Here is a 21,131-nt window from a genome sequence, read left to right as displayed (position 1 = left end):
TTGTTTTCATTTGAATTTTTTCTGAAGTTCTACAACATCACATTCCACGGTATATAAGGATCAAGTTCAGTTTATATGCATTTGTAGCTTGAGGAATTTTTCATAAGCCTTGGTTGTGGGAACTGTAAACTCCGAACAAAACTAAGACTAGCGAAACAAGGGTCCCTTCCATGATATTCCCGTTCATGTCTGCTTCTCTTCCTTTCGCGTACTGAACCAGTGATTGTAGTCAAGTCGGAGTAGAAACTGCGATAGTGGTGTTGATGTAGAGCCTGAAAAGAGAGAAAGATTGATGAAAATTGTTTGAATTTAATAAATTTACGAGACGAAAGATGAACTTGGCTATAGAGTGTACTAATTTCAAAGGTATTTGTGTTGCTATGTGAGAGTAGCATATGGAAAGTTACTCCCACTGTTCCTTAGAAGCTCCACGCCTTTGTCAATACCTGCCTGCTTCGTATTGTCGGAGTAGGCTGTCCTGATACTATTTCAAGTAAAGAAATTGGTTGGCGCACAGACCTATCACCCGTGCGCGATGCGCTCGGGAGGCGGAACTGACAGTTGGTAGGTCACATATTTTCCTAGAATACAACAAAGAAGGTGGAGCTGCGCTTTTCTCAATATGTGCCTGAAAACTTCAACTGGCATTAATATTAACTCAATTCAGCCCTTGTTTGGTTGACTTTGGGGGTTGTGACGATGAAGCGTTATATCTCTGTATGGCAACAAGAGGTGCAAATCAAGTGTCTAGACTACAGTATATCTAATAAACAGTAGCCACACTAAATGGTATGAAACTTACAAATGTACTGGGGAAGCTTATCCATACACACCATAAGCGCTAAACCACAAGTAGATACTGCTAGATATTTAGAGCTTATAATGCGTAGGGATAAGCCTCTCTAATACGCCCAGTTCAAAACCAAGTGGAAATCGGTTTTGAGGCGTTTGAGCACGGCGACGTCAATTTTTCCCTAACTCGGAAGAGGTGTGGAACCGCTTGGTAGTGCGGGGGAATGATCCCACATCTTTTCTTACATGCCTCCCTGGCCTAGGAGTTTACGTCCTTATTCATGGAGGGCCAGAAGTATTTTTCGGTGACTAGCCGAAACACTTCCCGGCCCGAATGTATGGCCGGGGTCTGTTTTCCGAGTCTTCGCAGTAGAGAGAAAGGTTCGAGCCGAAGATGGACAACTCTCGAAATTTGTATTTGGGGTTGGATTTGAGGCTCTGAAGTACTGCCTCAGCCTCCTGCGCTTTGGCGATAGCCGAGAAGTCGAGCGCGGCGGGGATGTGAACCTCGGAGACACGTGACAATGCGTATGTTGTCCTTACCGGACACGTGCTGTATGTCGGACGTAAACTGGTTTATAAAGCTGACGAGGGAACGCTTTGTCGGGATTTTGTTTCAAAGCATACGTGAGAGGCTTATGGTCCGTGAACACTGTGAACGGCCTGCCTTTAATGCTCAAGTACGCAGCGAGAAGTTCTCGATCGTAGGTGCTGTAGTTCCGTTGAGCGGGGTTCAACTGCTTAGAGAAGAAACTCAACGGCTGCCAGACCTGATTCACCTTTTGGTGAAGAGCAGCACCTACTGCGAAAGGCATCAACAAAAACGGCTAGGGGGGGGGGGGGGCGGGGCGTTGGGCAAGAAAAGATGAAAGAAGTTTAGCATAGAACCTCCTCAACTCCTTCACTGTTTTCTGGCGCGGGAAGCTTGTAATTGCTTGCACCTTGTCTGGGTCGGGCTGTAGTCCATCAGGGGTAGGTGCTCAGACTCAGTGTAAGAAGTGACCAAAACATCATCCAAATATACGAAACAGAAGTCGAGGTTTCGCAGGGCCGAGTGAATGAACGTCTTTGGCATGTCTTCTGGAGCTACAGGGATTTGGTGATATGCCTTGGCTAAATCCAAGGGCAAAAAGATGCGGCAATTTGCGAGATGATGCGCAAAGTTGTGGATGAGCGGAATTGGATATCGGTCTGGAACAGTCTCTGCATTTAGCCTTCTATAATCCCCACAGGGGCGCTATTCGCCATTCGTGGGCGTTAACAACATTCGAAATTTATTTAGTGTAGGTTCCATTGGTTGGGAACAAACGGACCCAAAAAAAAAAAATCAACCGGTCTCTTCTGCTTCAACCACCGGAGAAGGAATACGTTTTTTTTTATTCTATGTAACTTAAACAAACAGTTAGAAAAATAAAATTAAGTTTTCATCTGTAACTTCAGCGGCTCTTTGGTTTACCATCCTAAAACCTACATCAGTTGAACGTATTCGGCTATCATGTGATTTTGGGTGGAACAACGATTCACAACTCGGACAGTTTTACAAACGAAGTGGCGCACGCAACAATCGGTGTGCAGCTGGAATATACAAAGTCCTTCAGCAATTTTACTCGCCTGCATTTAGTTTCTAATCGTAACAATCGTTTACTGGAAAATCTAATGCAAATTACTCGAATAGGATTGATTTCGCGTTTCCGTGCACACCAAGTGCGAATATTGCATATTTGTGGAAAGTCCCAAAAGTTTTATTTGAAATGTTGTGACTGGAATCCCGAGTAGCATCGACTTTCGTTAAAGTCCCTGCGTGATCAAAATGGTTGTTCCAATATAAATGTCATTTTCGGGGAGGAGGGGGGATGGAAACTGATGTGACGCTTAACACTAAAGTCAAAATATTCCATAATTGCCGTCAAGGACGACTAGAAAAGATAAAAATGTGTGAGGTAGCAATTTGTAAATTTTCAAAATAATTTTATTACCCAGATCACAGTAGATCTACTATAGGCAGTACCCTTACAAAAATGACCCCACTTGCAAATGTGCTTGCAGAAGCTTATCTGTACACATCAGAGACGCTAAACAAGGAAAAGGCATAATCTTCGTCAAATCGTATTGGTAAGAGAGAGATCGGTGAGCTTCTGCTATTCTGGTACTACGGCGTGCTCACCCATATAGCAAAAAGTTGTTTCACGTATTCACTTATACATAAGCAAAAACTTGCCAATCTCACCAATACATTGGCAAGTCCGGGCGGTATGTCAAACACAGCTGATCGGGTTTTCGGTACATCTCGCTCATGCTCAAGGGCAAAACAATTTGAAATCGTGTGTACTCGCACTGATTTCCCCCCTTGAGGGGCAAGGGGGAGTGAGGTAGCTGCCTAGTATCTAACTGTGACCCAGATGTCAAAGGCGCTTTGGAAACGAATCGACTTAACGGCTACGGCTTTTCGTTATCATCAGCGGAAGAACTACCGGTGGCTAGTCACGTCTCGCCTTAGCAAAGAATTCTAGATATTCCGGTTTAGCGTCGAGCTCCACTAATTCGATATCCCTGAAAGCTGTCTAACGTCCTGACGTACGCCTTCTTTTTCAGCTATTTCAGGGGTAAATTATTATTATGCATGCGGATTAGGTAATCCCCCTACCGTAGCCTTCTCATTCAGATTTTATCCCCAACTAAACGGTCGTGGTATCGAAAATAAATTACATTGGATAGAATCCTCTTGTAGGTGCCAAAAATTCTTCGGAGGATTCCCTTCTTGAACGCGGCTAAAAGTTCGCAAGTTTTCTTGCTAAGAACCCAAGTTTCCGAGGAATACATGAGAACTAGCAAGATCATTGTCTTGTACAGTAAGAGCTTTGACGATATGGTGAGACGTTTCGAGGGGAACAGATTCTGTAAACGGAAATAGGGTCCGTTGGAACCGTGCACAGATTTCATAGTCGCACCTGTTATCGATTGTAATTTTCGACCCTAGATAGGAGAAATTACCAATGGTTTCAAGGTAGGTAGGTAAGTATCTGTGGGCGCTCGGAGGAGGCCAATTAGCAGCCGTTTAATGCCAAAACTCCTAAGACCATGATTGCTATTATGAGAGCAAGGAGACAAAGTCTAGCCAGCTTAAATCTTCAGAGCTAGTCCGTAGCATTCACGAAAGAAATCAACTCTTCCACTCTGCAGCTAGAGATCTCTCTGAGGTCCTCAAAGAATGGTTTATCTAGTGTCTGTAGCCTGGCTCTAGCTAGAGCTGGGCAATCGCAAAGAAACTGTCTGAGGGTTTCCCCCTTTTCTCCGCAGCGTCGACAATGCAAATTGTAGAGTATTTAGAATCGGGTTGCGTGGTCCCTTATAGGCTAGTGTCCCGTAGATACTGCCGTGATTTTGTATGCATTTTCATGCGTCAAGAGCTCCCGCGAGCGGGTTTTGTGAAAAGTGGGCCAAATCCTCCTTGATTTGGCACAGGTGAGCCTTCGCCATCTGAACTATTGCGAGTAGATTCCACCATTGAAAGTCGTCCGCCGATGGACTGCCAAGAACAGTCTATCAGCCCACTTATTCCTTTCTATGTTCTTATGACTGGGAATTCAAATAGCATTAGTTCCGATTTGGTTAGATTTATGGCTCTTGCGGTTCCCAGGCATACCTTTTCCAACGCTTCTTTCATGATGTCATTTGTAATGGAGGGTAACATTCCTGACATCAGTATTACCAAGTCGTGGTTTGCTATCACCAGGTCATCGACATACGCCACCACCTTCACAGCGCTCCTGTCCAATATCCGTACAATGCTTTCAATGTGGTATTTTCCTATCATTATCGTTTTCGGTTGACTTTCGTTGGTGCTTATCTCAGAGCCACATATCACTTTTTTCAGGTCCAGGTTAAAATGGGTGCATTATAGGGCATCCCCTTGTTTTAGACCCTGACTGATGGTGAATGGTCCCGAGGGTGATTCTGGTGTTTTTATCTGGCCCCACAAGCTCAAGATCAGCGTAGTTAGTCATATTTATGTAGTTGGAATACCGAATTCGACCTTTGACTATTAAAGAAGGACTTTGAATGACTTCTGGAATGCGATATCGATAGCAACTAGAATGCTCGCTTAAACGAGAATTCCGTCGATACATGCTGAACATTCTGTGCCAAAACGAAATTAGACGATAAGAGTAATGTTGACTAACGCCACAAAGCCCGCTCACATAACCTGGGAGGTGGTTTTTAACAGGATGTTGTTTTACGCGAACAATATCACAATTTTGCGGTTCTAGGTATCAACGAAGATTATGTTTTTTATAAGCAGCCATACACAGTTAAGAAAAGGCTTGCTAAAGGTGACATCGTGATCCCTCTTGCAATACCTTGTTGGCTGCGCACTGAAGGACCATACATGATCTGCGCTACAAGCGAATGTGAGTCCGACACGCTTGGAGCTTCGATACCGTTAAAAAATACGAGATTTACAGTGTAGCCCAAACTGTGACAAGAGGAATTTCACTATAGCATTGGAGAGGGGAAACAGGCAATGCTGTAAATAGGCTTTCGCTACCGTATATCCGAGAAGACTACACACATAAGAAGCAGACTAAACTTCTAGGAGACACGGAAAGTCGTTGCATATTTAATATGAGGTAATTAACTGGCCAGTGGCCTTTGTGGTTCATGTATTGTTGTTTCGGTGTGTTGCTTGCTTGAATTGTTATGACACCTGTTGCCAAGTATTCGTTGTCATGTGCTCGCAACCAACCGCACACCCATGCACTGCATCACATACGCAGCACTAACATCATCATCATCAACGGCGCAACAACCGGTATCCGGTCTAGGTCTGCCTTAATAAGGAACTCCAGATATCCCGGTTTTGCGCCGAGGTCCACCAATTCGATATCCCTAAAAGCTGTCTGGCTTCCTGACCTACGCCATCGTTCCATCTTAGGCAGGGTCTGCCTCGTCTTCTTTTTCTACCATAGATATTGCCCCTATAGACTTTCCGGGTGGGATCATCCTCATCCATACCACAACCGGACGGTCATGATATCGCTCATAGATTTCGTTACTGTGTAGGCTACGGAATCGTCCATCCTCATGTAGGGGGCCAAAAATTCTTCGGAGGATTCTTCTCTCGAACGCGGCCAAGAGTTCGCAATTTTTCTTGCTAAGAACCCAAGTTTCCGAGGAATATATGAGGACTGGCAAGATCATAGTCTTGTACAGTAAGAGCTTTGACCCTATGGTGAGACGTTTCGAGCGGAACAGTCTTTGTAAGCTGAAATAGGCTTTGTTGGCTGACAACAACCGTGCGCGGATTTCATCATCGTAGTTGTTATCGGTTGTGATTTTCGACCCTAGATAGGAGAAATTGTCAACGGCCTCAAAGTTGTATTCTCCTATCCTTACCCTTCCTGTTTGACCAGTGCGGTTTGATTTTGTTGGTTGATTTGTCTTCGGTGCTGACGTTGCCACCATATATTTTGTCTTGCCTTTATTGATGTGCAGCCCAAGATCTCGCGCCGCCTGCTCGATCTGGATGAAGGCAGTTTGTACGTCTCGGGTGGTTCTTCCCATGATGTCGATATCGTCAGCATAGGCCAGTAGTTGGGTGGACTTGAAGAGGATCGTAGCTCTTGCATTTACCTCAGCATCACGGATCACTTTCTCGAGGGCCAGGTTAAAGAGGACGCATGATAGCGCATCCCCTTGTCGTAGACCGTTGTTGATGTCGAATGGTCTTGAGAGTGATCCTGCTGCTTTTATCTGGCCTCGCACATTGGTCAGGGTCAGCCTAGTCAGTCTTATTAATTTCGTCGGGATACCGAATTCTCTCATGACCGTGTACAGTTTCACCCTGGCTATGATATCATAAGCGGCTTTAAAGTCGATGAATAGATGGTGCAATTATTGTCCATATTCCAACAGTTTTTCCATCGCTTGCCGCAGAGAGAAAATCTGATCTGTTGCTGATTTGCCTGGAGTGAAGCCTCTTTGGTATGGGCCAATGATGTTCTGGGCGTATGGGGCTATCCGGCCCGGCAAAATGGTGGATAATATCTTATAGATGGTACTCAGCAACGTGATACCTCTATAATTGCTGCACTGTGTGATATCTCCCTTTTTATGTATGAGACAGATAATGCCTCGTTGCCAATCGTCAGGCATTGATTCGCTGTCCCATACCTTGAGCACAAGTTGATGAACCACTTGATGTAACTGGTCGCCTCCATATTTAACCAATTCGGCTGTAATTCCATCGGCTCCTGGCAACTTATGATTTTTTAGCCGATGAATTGCAGGGACTGTTTCTCCTATACTTGGTGGTGGCAGTATTTGTCCGTCGTCTTCAGTTGGCGGGACCTCCAACTCGCCGATGTTCTGGTTGTTCAGTAGCTCATCAAAGTACTCAACCCATCGCTCTAATATGCCCATTTTGTCGGAAATCAGATTTCCCTCTTTGTCTCGACAGGATGAGCATCGAGGTGTATAAGGCTTCATCCTGCTGACTTGTTGGTAAAACTTCCGCGCCTGGTGCGGTTGCTCCCTGTACTTTTCTAGTTCACAGACTTGCTGGTTCTCCCAGGCTTCCTTTTTCCGTCTGTGAAGTCGCTTCTCCGCTCGATGGAGTCCGTTATAAGTCTCTGCGCGTGCCCGCGTTCTTTGAGAATGCAACATTACTCGCTATGCGGTATTCTTCCGTTCCGTTGCTAGCTTACATTCATCGTCAAACCAGCCGTTCCGACTCCTTTTGCGACTGGGGCCAAGTATGTTTGTGGCCGTATCCATGATAACGTTCTTCAGGTGATTGTGAAGATCATTTGTTGATGCTTCATCTCCAGGTCCTCTGTTGACTGCGATTATAGCGGCATCCATTTCCCTCTTATAGGTGTCGCGGAGGGTTGTGTTGTGGATGGCTTCAGTGTTCACTCTCACCTGATTGTCAGAGGGGATTCTAGGTGGTATTGTTATTCGAGCTCGGAGCACCATGCCAACGAGATAGTGATCCGACTCTATATTGGCCCCCCTATATGTTCTGACATTCATCAAGGCTGAGAGGTGGCGGCGTTCGATCAACACATGGTCAATTTGGTTGAAAGTGGTCCCGTCTGGAGAGGCTCACGTATGTTTGTGGACCGCTTTCCGCGCAAACCAGGTACTTCCAACAACCATTTCGTGTGACCCTGCTAATTGAATAGTCCGCAATCCGTTATCATTTGTTTTTTCGTGTAAGCTATGGGAGCCAACGTATCGCCTGAATACTGGCTCCTTCCCTACTTGGCTGTTAAAATCCCCAAGTATGATTTTGATATCATATCTGGGACAGGCTTCGAGGGTTCGTTCTACTGCCTCGTAGAAGGTATCCTTCTCCGACTCTGCAGTCTCCTCTGTAGGGGCGTGAACGTTTATGAGGCTTATATTTCTAAACTTGCCTCGCAAGCGCAGAGTGCATAGCCGTTCGCTTATGTTTTCAAAGCCGATAACAGCAGGTTTCATTTTTTGGCTGACTAAGAAACCTACTCCGAGCACATGGTTTACTGGATGACCGCTATAATATATGGTGTAGTGGCTCTTCTCCAGGAAACCGGTCCCTGTCCATCGCATCTCTTGCAACGCTGTTATATCAGCCCTATATTGGGACAGGGTATCGGCTAGCTGCTCATCAGCTTCATCTCTGTACAGGGAGCGCACGTTCCATGAGAAAATGCGAAAATCGTTATTCCGTTGTCGTTTTAAAATCCGTCCTGTCCGAGGCTCCTGTTGTGGCTTCGTAACAAGTTGTTTTCCGTGTAGGGTTGTCAGCCCTACCCAACCGCCAACCTGGAGGACCAGTTGGTACAATTTGTCCCGTTTTTAGGCGCGGGAGACTCGCCTTCATCCTTCTCCGTCTGCAGCTTTTCGTTAAGAAAGAGCTCCCAGCGGTCACCACGTGGAGGTGGAGATCGCAAGTGATCGAAGAAAGTCGAAAATGCGCAATGATTTTCTTCTACCATGCAAATTCAAGCAAAGCGCTGTGTGCAGTCTTCTTGCGAATACCCCATTACGAAATAGCTTGCTGGTGGTCGTAGGCTTTTCGATGCTAATGGTAGGCTTCTAATCCACAAAGATGGGCGGCTAAAGAAATGCAGGGAGCACTCCACCACGATTTTGAATGGTACAACATTCGGTGAATGTAAATTCACGAGATGTTGTGGCAAGCTTCCGTAGCATGCGAATACGTACTGCTTTTTCAATCTTCTGCAGTTTCTGCAGAGCTACTACTTCCCCTCATCGGGACCTTTTTATTAATAACCCTTCAGCATATATGATCAAATTAAAGGGAATTTCTGACTATTTTTTCACAAAATATTGCTTATCGAATGAACTTACAATTTAGCCACGTCAAAATTAGAAAAAAACACACTTACCTGCTTTCAACCCAATTAATAAATTCAACAGTTTGTCGATCAGAATTTCAAATCTGAAATAGATTCCAAAATCATTGGTCCTCATTTGCCTTTCACAAAACCTCAGATACTCACTCTTTTTCCAACAAATTATAATCCGTATTTTCTTGCTCCGTTAAAGTGCTGTGAGCAGTTTTGGCAAAATTACAAAATTCATCGCATAAATGGAAGATTTTGTTGAGAATTGTCAAGACGGGGTTCTCAATAGAATTCATAACGTTTGTTTTGGACGGTTCTTCCTGTATGGGAGTGTTGAAAAGGATTGGGTTAAAGAGGAAAATTAAAGGAGCTGATACAGAGTAATTAATACTTACATCAGTTAATAGAAAGCATAAACTCAAAACATTTGCTTGAAAAATACAATGCGCACGCTGGATGTGCTCGAAATCTGTTGAATCGAGGACTGTGTTCATGAGAATGCTGTACTGGCCTGGAAATTGTTGCAAGTCATACATTTCAGAACCTAAAACCTTAACTTCTATCTGCATCACTTACTCTCCAAGACATCTATTAAAATATAATATTGGAGATTATCGACTAGGAACATCAACTGGTTTCGTAACTGCAGCAGTTTTACATTGGTCATGTGCACACGGTTCTCTCTATGAAAGCACCAAATCATATGCAAATCGTACTGGGTCCTCTTGATCAGCATCAGAAATCGAAACAGTTCATTGTAGCGCTCGATCACCTTCGGCGAGAATAGGAGATGCAGGGGCCAGTTGATTTTGTACTGTAGCGTGATGTATTGCAAATACCCGAAATTGCAAAGATCATCGTTATCTATGCGTTCCTTTGGAATCGTAAATGAAAATTGTTCGAGGTCTTCTGTGACATTAACACTGTGTGCGGCGGACTGTGGAAAATTTCAGAGGTCCAGAGAGTGTTTAAATAGCTTAAACTGGTTCCAGATGGGGTAACTTACATCAAAAGCCTTCACCAGATCCCTCACCGTTGCATCTGTAACGGGTGATCGATTAATCGAATGAGTTCGCTTGATAAACTCCAGAAATAATTCTCCACGACCCAACAGGAAAAAGTCCTTGATCAATTTCAATTGCTTCATCAAATCCGCTTGATCGACTGCGATTTGTGATAGCCGTTCCGTGACATATCGTTTGATTTCGTCGATTACCCGTTCATAGTGGGCGACATTCAATCGTGGATCATACTGGAGTTCCTGGATCATTTTGAAGAATACATGCTCCTTCTCGTTGTATAGAGACTCGCCGAAATTGTGTTTCTCCGAGTCATGCCAGCTGTGCGCATCTTTTCTTTTCTTGCTGGCGTCTACTTTGAACATGAGAACAGTTTGACCGATGAAAAGGACTTTTTCAGCCCAACTGGGTGGAAGATAGTGTGGGAGGAATTCGTAGCAGATTTCATAGTGCCAGATTTCTGCGTATGTGCTGGTAGCGTCCTAGTAATGTAATATGTTGTAAAATTGGAAACTGTTACGAATCTAGACTGATTTTCTTTAAAATAGAGGACTTTGTTACTTACAGATAGAGTCGTAGCTGTATGTCGTCCGCTTCCAGCACTTGTGCTTCCAAGCGTAGAATTTCGCGACTCGGAACATTGGACAAAAAACTCTCCATAGGTATCTAGGACTTTGCCATATAGAAGCCAATGTGTCAGTTGTTTCAGAAATACGACGTTAACAGAAGACTGAATCCTAAATTGGAGGGGTTTATTATTAAAATTTATTCAGCGGAACTGTTTAGGTAAGATGAAATACGCTCTGTTGGTTTCCAATAACCATGCGCAGATTTCACCATTATAGCTTTTATCGGACCCTATCCATCGAAGCTTCTACAAGACAATGAACTCATCAGTTCTTATGTATTCCTCGGATTCTTAGCAAGAAAAACTGTGTAATCTTAGTCGCATTCGAGGGGAGAATCCTCCGAAGGGTTTTTAGCCCCTACAAGAGGATAAACGAATCTTTGGACCTTTTCGTAAAACCGGAATGTTAAGATTTCTTGAGTCAGGTCTAGTCTAAACCGGTTGTGGCATCGCTGATGATGATGTTGACATAAGCCCCCCGCACGTAGGGGTCGTCGCGATTGGTTCCAGGCAATGAACTTCATCTCCTCTCACGACTTTCCGAGAAGCTTGCGGGAAAAGAAAACTAGCATTTCTATGAAACCATGTGTAGCAAGTAGAAATGGAAGGTCTTAAATTTCGGAGAAGAGAATTGAACAATAAATGGCCAGAACGCAGGTGAAATTATCATTTGATGTAAAATTGATCCTTTTTCTATGGAAAAAAATGAACTGTCCTATAAAATAACTAAGTTGCCTATATAAGACTTGATTGTGGAAGGAAAAGCATCAATTCAACAGATTAAGGACACTGAGTTGTCTTTAAGTTCATACCTGTCGACAGCCATTCCCGTCCTAATCGACTCCTAAACTTAGACCGGCATCATAAAATTCTAACAGATACTTTTTATTTGATACCTCAGGAGGTTGGTGAAGAAGATTTTTACTTGTTACACTTTTTGCATGTACTGTGTGTATTCTCTGCATGCGAGCGACTTCACAGTTTCAACATTCCCATCCAATTTCGTGTGAATAGTTTCCAAAAAATTGCGTGCGACAAACAGACGGACGGAGAGCCAGACAGAATAGAAAGCCAGAAAATGCATTCAATGTCGTTAAATACAAAATGATCGCGTTAAGAATTCCTAAGCCTCGGAGAAATGTTAGGGCGTTCACCCCAATCGATGTGGCAGGACGGGCCTCGGTTCTGTCGAAAAATTGTCAAGGGTTCTTGGAGCAAAGACAGCGCGGCGTTAGAACGTAAGTAAATTAGTGTGAGCAAAATAAATACGTGTCTGCACACTACCCCGCTGGAATGGCGGAGTAACTCGCAAAAGCCCTTCTGGAAAGGCGCATTGATATTTGCGGTCTACAAGAAATGGGGTGGTGTCAAAAGTTGCGACATAGAACTTGAACGGGAACAAAATGGCTACAAGCTCCTGTATTTTGGTATTCCACACATTCATTTTTTGAAGCCATTCTGAGGGATTCCATGATTGCATTGAGCGGCAGTTGAGCCATTATATCAGCTGATCACACTATTCACTTTTTCACCGCATACGCACCACAGACAGATCCATCTGATACCGAGATAGATGTCGTCATTGCAGGTGACCTTAAAGGTCATGTAAAAAGGCAGACGGCAAAAGATGGCAATGAGGTAAAAGAAATTGAAGCGCGCAATGAAGATGGCAAGCGTATAGTCGATTTTGCGGACACTTGTGACCTTGTTCTTGTGAAAGTATGATTTATCAAACGAGTGACTCATCTTCCAACATTTTATAGTGGAAACAATGAAACACAAATCGATTATATTCTCATAATACGTCGACATTTTATCAGCACCATTGACTGCAAAGTCGTTTTTTATGAGATTGTCGCACCTCAACATCGGCTGTTGATTACTGTCTTGCGAATCAAGCCACCGGTAAAACAGCGTGAGGAACGCACTGGCCCTCCGCATATTAAGTGGTGGCGATTTTGTGATGAAAAAGGAAGAAATGATCTCACTTACGCGATTACCAACAATACAAATGTGAAAGAATCGTGGAACCAAATTAAAGACACGATCCACAAAGCGGCCACTGCGACCCTCGGGTCACCAAGCCAGGTAAGCGGTACAGCAACCGAGATAGTTGGTTTTGGAATGACGATGTTTGGATGATAACACACTCGCCAATTGGGAAATTTATAAAACAGCCAACCCAGAAGTAAAGAAAGCGATCGCTGTCACCCGAGCGATCCATTACTAAAATCTTTACGATAAATTGGACACCCGGGATGACGAGAGAGACCCGGAACAAACCACATAGGATATCGAACACTTCTGTTGCGTTAATGACAAGAACGGTACTTTCCCGCGACAGATAGATGGCGAGAATATTTCGAGCAGATTTCAACTGAAGAATTTGTTCATTCTCCACAATCATTGCTGATATTCGGAATAGTTCCACCTGTCAGCGCATCTCTGCTCGTCTGTTGAGGGTGGAAAAATTGAGGCGAGGTTCTCTCGAAGGTAATTTTGGAGTACGCGTGCCTTCCGAAAAGGAACGAAGGAAGGTTGTGGAGAACCTGAAGTTCTCCGAATATAGGTTGGAGGTGGCAGTGGCCCAGAAGCTGGGACCTCGTGCCATCGTCTAATAAAGTTTGAAGTGTGGCAGGGGTATTAAAATCGCTCCGTGTCTCTGTTGGTGTTCATCAAGGAAGCGCCCTCTCACCACTAATCTTTGTTCTTGTTATGGACAAATCAATATGCACTGGAGTGCAACCACTGACGAGTTGCTAGTGCAGCTCGCTGAGGAGACCAAAGCTGATTTAGTATTCATCAGTGAGCAGTACCAAAACAAGGACCCAGTTTCATGGCACCCTGACATATCAAGCACCGCTGCCATCTGGGTTCGACACGGTACCTTCCTAAGGAGGGTTCTTACCCAAGGCCGAGGGGACGGCTTTGTCTGGATTCGTGTTTTAGTGTCTATCTTACGCCGAATGAGACAATGCCGGACTTTCGACGCTGGTTTGATGCTTTGGAAGACGCTATCTTAGGCGATGAGCGGAACCTGGTCTGGGGTGACTTCAATGCTAGGACATTTGAATGGGGCATGTCTCACACAGACTCCAGAGGGAAACGAATTCTGGAAACGGCGGTGAGAACAGGACTGGTAGTTCTGAACATGAAATCCACCCCAACGTTCCGGCGCCCGGGCTGCGAGGGAAGCATTCCAGACTGAAACTTCGCGTCGGAATCACTGGTGGACAGGTGGCGAGTTCTGGAAGACTTCTCGGCAAGCGACCATCAATTCATTGCCTTCGAAGTGGTGGACACAACCTCTCGGTGTGCGCCACCCCGGCGCTCTTTCTGTTCATGGAACGTCGCGAAAGTAAACACCGGGAGGTACGTCGAAGCTCTTGAAACAAATGGGGCCACGCTGGAGGGTTCTCCTGGGGGCGGTAGCGCTGCAACTGACACTGCCATAAATTCAGTTATGAACCTGATAACGACGGAATCAGCCAAATGCAGCGCAAAGCTGGCAGGATCTCGTGGACGAGGTCAATGGGGACCCGTGGGGACTCGGTTACAAACTGGTAACCCGAAAAATCGGGGCGGAAACCCTGTTCATTTAAGGCCGAGCAGATGGACCGCATTGTAAGGGCATTATTCCCTGCGCACCCCGTATGGGATGATGACGTCGGCGCGGAGAGCGCAGAGGACTGTCCACTTTTCTCTATAAAAGAGTTGGAACAAGCAGTCCTTTCTATGAAAAAAAAAAGCGCCGGGACCCGGTGGTATTCCACACAGCCGCCGAACTCGACGGGTGGTGCTGCTCGTACCGCTTGACATCAGAATGCCTTTAATTCCGTAAGATGGAAAGACATTGTAGGCACACTAGACAATATTTTCTACGGGCCGAACTATCTCTTACGGATATTGGGGGACTATCTGATGAACTGTTTCCTGCTCTATGAAACACTAGAGGGTCAGAGGAGGATGGAGATTACGCCGGACGTAGCACAGGGATCCATCCTAGGGCCGAACCTCTGGAGCGCTACCTATGATAGTCTACTTAAACTCGACATAACAGAAGAGTCGCGCCTGGTCGGCTATGCAGATGATGTCGCGGCGCTTGTTGCTGGATGCACTATCGAACAGGCGCAAAGCAGACTCAGCATATTGATGCGACGGGCAAGCGGATAGATGACTACTCATGGTTTCACCCTTACGCTGGAAAAAAACCGAAGTAGTCATCCGGACTAAAAAGATAATTCTGGCCCTGCGTCCCATATCGTTCGGCGAGTCGATAATCGAGTCAAAACAAGAGGTAAAGTACCTCGGGCTGACTCTTGACTCAAAGATGACCTTTTTTGAGCAAATCAAAGCAGCAGCGAACAAGGCTGCAGCTGGAGTTTCGGCGTTAAGTAGGTGAATGGCAAACATTGGGGGTCGTACGTCTAGCAGGCGACGTCGCCTAATGAGTTCAACTAGGGCGCAGAAGTATCGGCTGACCCTCTTAACAAGGAAGTGTATCGTAAACGTCTCGCGCAAGTACAGAGACGGGGTGGTGTCTGCGTACCGCACTGTCTCTGAACCGGCCGTGAAGGCGACCGCGGAAGTGATCCCCGTTGCCCGTCTTGCTAAGGAGCGTCAAGCCATATACAAGCGCAAGGGAGATGAGCCAAAGGAGGTGGTTGCTTGTGAAGAACGGCAACGCACTCTAGACGAGTGGCAGCTTTCTTGGCAAAATTAAACTAGAGGCAGATGGACTGTGCGGCTCATCGGCAACTTAGGTGCGTGGCTGAATCGGAAACATAGTGAGACTGCCTATTTCCTTACCCAGTTCTTAAGTGGGCATGGAGGTTTTCAGTCTTAGCTGCACAAGATTGGAAAGGCGCGATCCCCGGATTGTGTGTTTTGCAATTGAGTTGTGGACGACGCCCATCACACTTTTTTTTTCTTCTGGAAGGTGGGATGGGGTTCGTCCGCAGCTCTATTTAAACACAGAGAATCTCTCTCTAGACAGCATTGTCGAAGAGATGCTGAGGAGTGCTGACAGGTGAAGCTATGTGGCCCATTACGTTCGGGTCTTTCTCGTTGCTAAGAAGATAGAGCTCGACCGGTGGAGGCGGCGGATGGCAGGGGGTTCTTTGAACTGACAGTTTCCTTCCTCCTCTCCCCTCCCGTTGGTGAAAGGAATTCCCTGATTTGAACCCTCCGCAAGGCGGAAGAGTTCGGGGACTAGCCCGAAGTAATGTGACAAACGGTTCCAGGCTAGCTCTCCGACGATGGGGAGATGTTTAGTTGGTAGTGGGTCCGGCGACGTACCAAACCGGAAGTCCAACACTGTGTGCGTAAATGCATTGATCTTATCTCATTTTTTCGCCCATCCAGACTACAACTCCTTAGTCTATTGTTGCTTGGGATGCGGTCAACGTGATTAGATGTACGTTGCCGGTCAATTGGAGCCCAACAATAATTGGAAAGTACAATATCTGCTTACATTTTCACTGCCTTATTGATCTGATCATCTCCGTGCATCATATGCTGATGTAAATATTGCAAAATAGCGCAACCGTGCAACCGCTGCATCTTCAAATCACGAACAACTTTCAGAAGGAACGAAAACAACGGCTGGAACGTGTCAACTTTGTGATAAATGAACAACAACGAATGGGAAGGATTCTGCAGATAGTCCTTCTCCAGTTTAGCAATGCTTTCGAGGTATTTGTCTAGGACGTTATCGATTCCAGATGCGAGTGCTTGTAGATATAATCCTCTCTGTAGGGGGTCTGAAAGATAGTTCAGTGATAAAGTCAGGAAAAATCCAGACTATTTCCTCCAGTCCCCTCCTCACCTTCTAAATCCAAACTTCCCGCCTTTGTGTTCAGTCCATAATTTCGAGTGAATGTTGCAATTTCCCGATGTTCTCGGATGATTTTCAAAATCTCTTCTAGTATTTTCTTCTCGCATGGGTGCAGAAACATTGAAATTGCATCGGAAACCTAATTAGAAGGAAGTTTTCCAGATGAAAACATTTTCATAAGGTGAGGGAGGCGGATACCAACCATCAAATCTTCTATTGGTATTCGAGCTGAATGCGGGTTTGAGAGTGATAAGAGGATGTCATGGATCATGTTGAGTATTATATGAACTATTTGTTTTAGAGAGCACTTAAGGAAGTAGGAGATCACTATTTGCGGAAGGAAAGTTCAGCGAAACCGGCCACAGCGAAAATTCAAACGGACGAAATGTCACTTGAACAATTTGTTTTGAGTCTTCTTCTTGCTGGAGAGTGGAATTGAAGGCGAGTTGAATGTTTTGCGGGGAAAGTTGAATTCAACTTGAAGCAACATGGCGAGTAGCTTGAAATGCCTCGAAAGATAAATTTGATTTTTTTCTGGATTAAATAGACTTAGATGACTAATATTTAGCACTGAATGCTTCTACTGCGGTTATAAAGTCAATTCCAACCATTTGGAGTGCAAAAGTCGGCCTGGTCGCAACTAATTCAGTCGGAAAAGAACAGACAGAAGATACCGCGTACAAAATTTAGAATTAAAACCCGAAATATTATAAAAATCATTTTATTAGGATTGTGTATTTATAAAGCACCATTCACTTAAGAGTATAAATGACAAATATCACGTCCTTTCAACCTCCAGAAACTTGAATCGCAGACTCAAATATGGATCGGTGAATTCCCAGATGCTCCGGTGCAGTTCCAGGTCAGATTTCTCGAAGGCGTGGGCGATTTCCTCTGAAACAAAAGATAAAAGTAGCAATAAGGAGAGGTTCCCTTTTCATTAGAGTATGATCTCGATTTTCCCGCATTCAGTGGACAAGCAGGTGAGTTGTTTTGCGCGTTCAAAGCTTCCAGCCTTCAGAACCCCAACTTACCCATTACAATCTTCTTGATCTCGTAGATCTCCTGGAACTCCTCAACAGTCTCCTCTGTCCACTTAATATATTGTTCGAAATTCCACGATTTCGACTGAACATCTTTGCTTTGGCCACTCAACGCCCAAAGAGCTCGTAGTTCCTCGAGACACTTCTTCGTTGTTTCGTTTACGTCATGAAATATCGCCACGCATGCATGCAATTGTTTACAGAGCCGTTCCAAGCTGGCGGTATAATGGTCTGCATTTTGCGCGCTGGAATCCTTGGGAATGTTAACTATAATTGCCTTGATAATGTCCGTCCCATGTTGCTGCTGACTCTCCCATTCCTTGCAGTTGTCGCTGAGTTTTTTCACGATTTGTGCTAGGCGATTGGACACTATTGTAGTAGCTGATGTGGTAGGCGTGCTTGGAGCTGGAAAAGAGTGTTGCGGACTCTTATTACAAAACCCTAAGCGTTGAAATGCGGATCATTCGAAACTCGCCTGCATTATCAATACGCAAGCAAAAATCTCATCTACACGACTTACTTCTAACTGGCGTTAAGCTGCTGAAACTTGAATCTCGTTTTTCAGGTGTTTCCATTGGTGTTTCAGTGAAAATTTTTATAAAAATATCAACAACTTTCCTCCTTGTTTACAATTGCTTCCCTCATACCGTTTGTTTTGTTCCGCACAGCTGATCTGGGGGTGAATCTCTAGAGTTCGTTCAAAGATTTAGCTAAGGCAGGCAATATACTGACAGCTTGTGGTGAGCAGCTGAAATGTTTAAAGCTAAGGTGGGAAGCTCTTTGAATAATTTCAGCGATAGATAATATTAGGAAACACTAGTTTCTTTTATCCACAAGAATTGTGTGATTTGTGAATTTTCTTTACAGGATATCTAAAAAAAATAATATGGCAACTGCTTTGCAGATGTGCCTAAAAACATTTACATTTCATCAGCTATCCAACGAGGTATAAAGATCTAGGGTCTTTTTTTAACTCATAGAAAAAACTTAGCTTCTTATGCTTCATGGGATTTAAAAATAATGGCGCTTAACCTAAGTTGTAATATGTATGCAGATGTAAGAGAAAAATAATCTGTAGAAATGGGTTTGGGAATACAATACGCCACTGTTTTGTGTTTGATTGTTTGCTAAAGTTAGTTAGTCTGTTTATATTATTTTTTTCCACTGAACCACTAGTCCGAGAAAAGCTCCTCTGCTCAGTAAAAAGCATGTAACGGCACATTTACAGCTTCGCCAAAACCCATTTAAGTTGGGAGACCGAGAAATGGGGAAACATTTTATAGTCTGATGAGTCCAAGATTGTTTTGTATTGTGGCAAAGGAACCCGTAGATAGTTTTTGATCCCAAATATACTGTAAAATCAGTTAAACACGGTGCGGCGGTTCAAGCATTATAGTGCCATTAACTCTCAAACAAATTGCGCAACGCAGGCTGTTGTGCAATAATTTGCTAATGAATGGGCGCGTTTGATGCGTTGTGCAAATGTTTGACGGATTTCAAACATGTTTGAAATCTTTTGCGCAACGGAGACGCTTGTGCAACGCGATGTGTTGTGTATGGGCATATTGTGCTTCGTTGCGCAATATATTTCTGCCCACGGCTGAAATAAAATTTTCATAAAGGTAGAATTTCAACCTCATCCCCAGAGGACGGAGGAGGAAGAGGAACTCGATGCGCCCAACGCCATTACAACGTTATGGCCATTCAAAATGTGGTTCCTTTTATATTAGCATGACCAAGTTGAATTTTCGAGGTTATCCCGCGAGGAGGGCAGAATGGGGAGAAAGGTTTTCTTTTTCTAACCTCGTTAAAGGACAGCGGTAGTCATCATCTCATTAAACGATAAGGTCCTTTGGTTTTGTATGGCACTGAACCCCCTTTCATGGCCACTGAATGATGCTAGAGGGCATGGTTTTGCAATTAAATATGGCCTACGTGCTAAGTGCGAACTGACACACTTGATGTATTATACTTAGATGACATGCTGGTACTGATGACCATCTTAGAAGTTTGTTGCGAATAGTAGAAACGTTCAGCCGTGATAGTTGGATGGATTTTTGATTAGACAAGTTTCGAATCCAAGCCATCCGCAAAGGTCATCACGACCCGCATGCCGGACATAGCATTGGTATCCTCCACATCAAAGCTATGACCGAGATGGACTTCCACAAGTACCTAGGAATTCTGAAAGGAACCCATGCTTGAGTTGGTGATCTGAAGGATGCTCTGCTGTCCGAATTCCTGCGACGTTTAAAGCAGGTACTGAAATCGCATCTGTCGGGGAAGAATAAAATAAGCGCGTTGAATGTATTCCTATCCCTTCACTGGCTTATGCCTTCGGAATATTGCCGTGGGCGAAGACCGCTCTGAAAAAGTCTAGCGGCGGATACAAACAACTATGTCCAAATTCCAAATGTATCATCCAAACTTTGCCGTGGAGCCGATGAAACTGCCTTGTAACATCGGAGGTAGGGGCGTGGTTGACGAGGCGGCACAACATCATCGCCAAGTTGACTCGCTGCGCGCTTATTTTTACAGCCAAGTGCAGGCTTGTCCCTTGCATGCGTTCGGCATTAGAGACGTTGGACTATCTCATTTCGCATTTCGCGCAGCGAAAAAACCCCAGAACGGTTGTTAACCGTATAACAATGACCTTGAAGGGAGGGTGCGTTGGACTAGCATGAGAGAAGTTTCGAGGAAATCTGTCCACTCACGATGCCAAGAAAGGGTAAAACATCATGGTTGCTTAAAGTGCACTTCCCAAGCAGCATCCAAAGTATAATCTCGGGGCCGATAGGTGCATGCAGCCCTCAACTGAGAGACTGGAATCTGGCATGCAAAGTAGTATCACTGGAGCGAGTAAAATGGGCATTTAACTCGTTCAATAGATACAAGTCTACAGGTCCGGATGGCATCATTCCTGCGCATAGTAATAGAGTGAATGGATGCCCTCGCCCTGCCTAGCAGACGCTTATATTCCAATTAAATGGCGTCATGTGAAGGTGTTATTCATTCCCAAACCAGGGAAACCCACCTACACAGATGTAAAAAGCTTCCGACCGATCGGTCTAACGTCTTTTCTAATAAAAGGACTAAGGATACACACATTCCTAAGTGGCCACTTCACCATGGGCAACACACCTACAAAAAGGCAGATCCACGGAGATAGCACTCCATGAACTCACGGCAAAAATTGAAAAGGCTATGTCCGAAAAAGAATACGCCTTAGGCGCACTCATGGACATCGAAGGTGCCTTCAATTATGCCTCATTCGCGGCAATTTGTGATGCGGCAAGACAGCATGGAATCGAACCGCTGCTAATCAGTTGGATCCTTCATACGCTAGAGTGGAGAAAATCCACATATCGGTCGGCCAGAAGTCTATTGCAGCAGGGTGTCTTAGACGCTGCACACAGGGAGGGGTTCTCTCTCTATTGCATTTGCGGACAACCAAGCCGTAAT

The 21,131-nt window shown here is 44.7% G+C and overlaps 2 protein-coding genes across 2 annotated transcripts; both read right to left on the bottom strand.

The window, feature by feature from the left end:
* Positions 1-5: 5 nt before the first annotated feature.
* On the bottom strand, positions 6-17,023 carry LOC119652447 (gamma-tubulin complex component 4 homolog). Its single transcript, XM_038056593.1, has 10 exons — positions 16,829-17,023; positions 16,618-16,765; positions 16,264-16,552; positions 10,728-10,899; positions 10,150-10,644; positions 9,720-10,080; positions 9,539-9,654; positions 9,300-9,463; positions 9,186-9,238; positions 6-272 (listed from the first exon to the last, which is right to left on the bottom strand). Exons 1-10 carry the CDS (start codon positions 16,895-16,897, stop codon positions 184-186), a joined length of 1,956 nt encoding a protein of 651 aa, XP_037912521.1. The 5' UTR covers positions 16,898-17,023; the 3' UTR covers positions 6-183.
* A 310-nt stretch (positions 17,024-17,333) lies between these two features.
* On the bottom strand, positions 17,334-18,341 carry LOC119651984. Its single transcript, XM_038055899.1, has 3 exons — positions 18,190-18,341; positions 17,661-18,074; positions 17,334-17,520 (listed from the first exon to the last, which is right to left on the bottom strand). The coding sequence occupies exons 1-3, from the start codon at positions 18,242-18,244 to the stop codon at positions 17,405-17,407; spliced, it is 585 nt and encodes a 194-aa protein (XP_037911827.1). The 5' UTR covers positions 18,245-18,341; the 3' UTR covers positions 17,334-17,404.
* Positions 18,342-21,131: the final 2,790 nt, after the last annotated feature.

The sequence above is a fragment of the Hermetia illucens genome, chromosome 3, assembly GCF_905115235.1.
Source record: "Hermetia illucens chromosome 3, iHerIll2.2.curated.20191125, whole genome shotgun sequence".
Taxonomy (NCBI): Eukaryota; Metazoa; Arthropoda; class Insecta; order Diptera; family Stratiomyidae; genus Hermetia; species Hermetia illucens.
Note: the sequence above shows the minus strand (reverse complement) of the source record. Positions and strands in the feature narration are given on the sequence as shown.

What these genes read in the sequence shown, in the direction of transcription:
- LOC119652447 (XM_038056593.1), bottom strand. Translation starts at nt 16,897, where the DNA reads ATGATCCATGACATCCTCTTATCACTCTCAAACCCGCATTCAGCTCGA. An exon ending in GGGAAGTTTGGATTTAGAAG is followed by an intron (nt 16,553 to 16,617) that starts GTGAGGAGGGGA and finishes ACTATCTTTCAG; the next exon opens with ACCCCCTACAGAGAGGATTA. An exon ending in TATGCTTTCTATTAACTGAT is followed by an intron (nt 9,464 to 9,538) that starts GTAAGTATTAAT and finishes ACTCCCATACAG; the next exon opens with GAAGAACCGTCCAAAACAAA.
- LOC119651984 (XM_038055899.1), bottom strand. Translation starts at nt 18,244, where the DNA reads ATGGAAACACCTGAAAAACGAGATTCAAGTTTCAGCAGCTTAACGCCA. An exon ending in CAGCTTAACGCCAGTTAGAA is followed by an intron (nt 18,075 to 18,189) that starts GTAAGTCGTGTA and finishes ACTCTTTTCCAG; the next exon opens with CTCCAAGCACGCCTACCACA. An exon ending in GATCAAGAAGATTGTAATGG is followed by an intron (nt 17,521 to 17,660) that starts GTAAGTTGGGGT and finishes CTTTTGTTTCAG; the next exon opens with AGGAAATCGCCCACGCCTTC.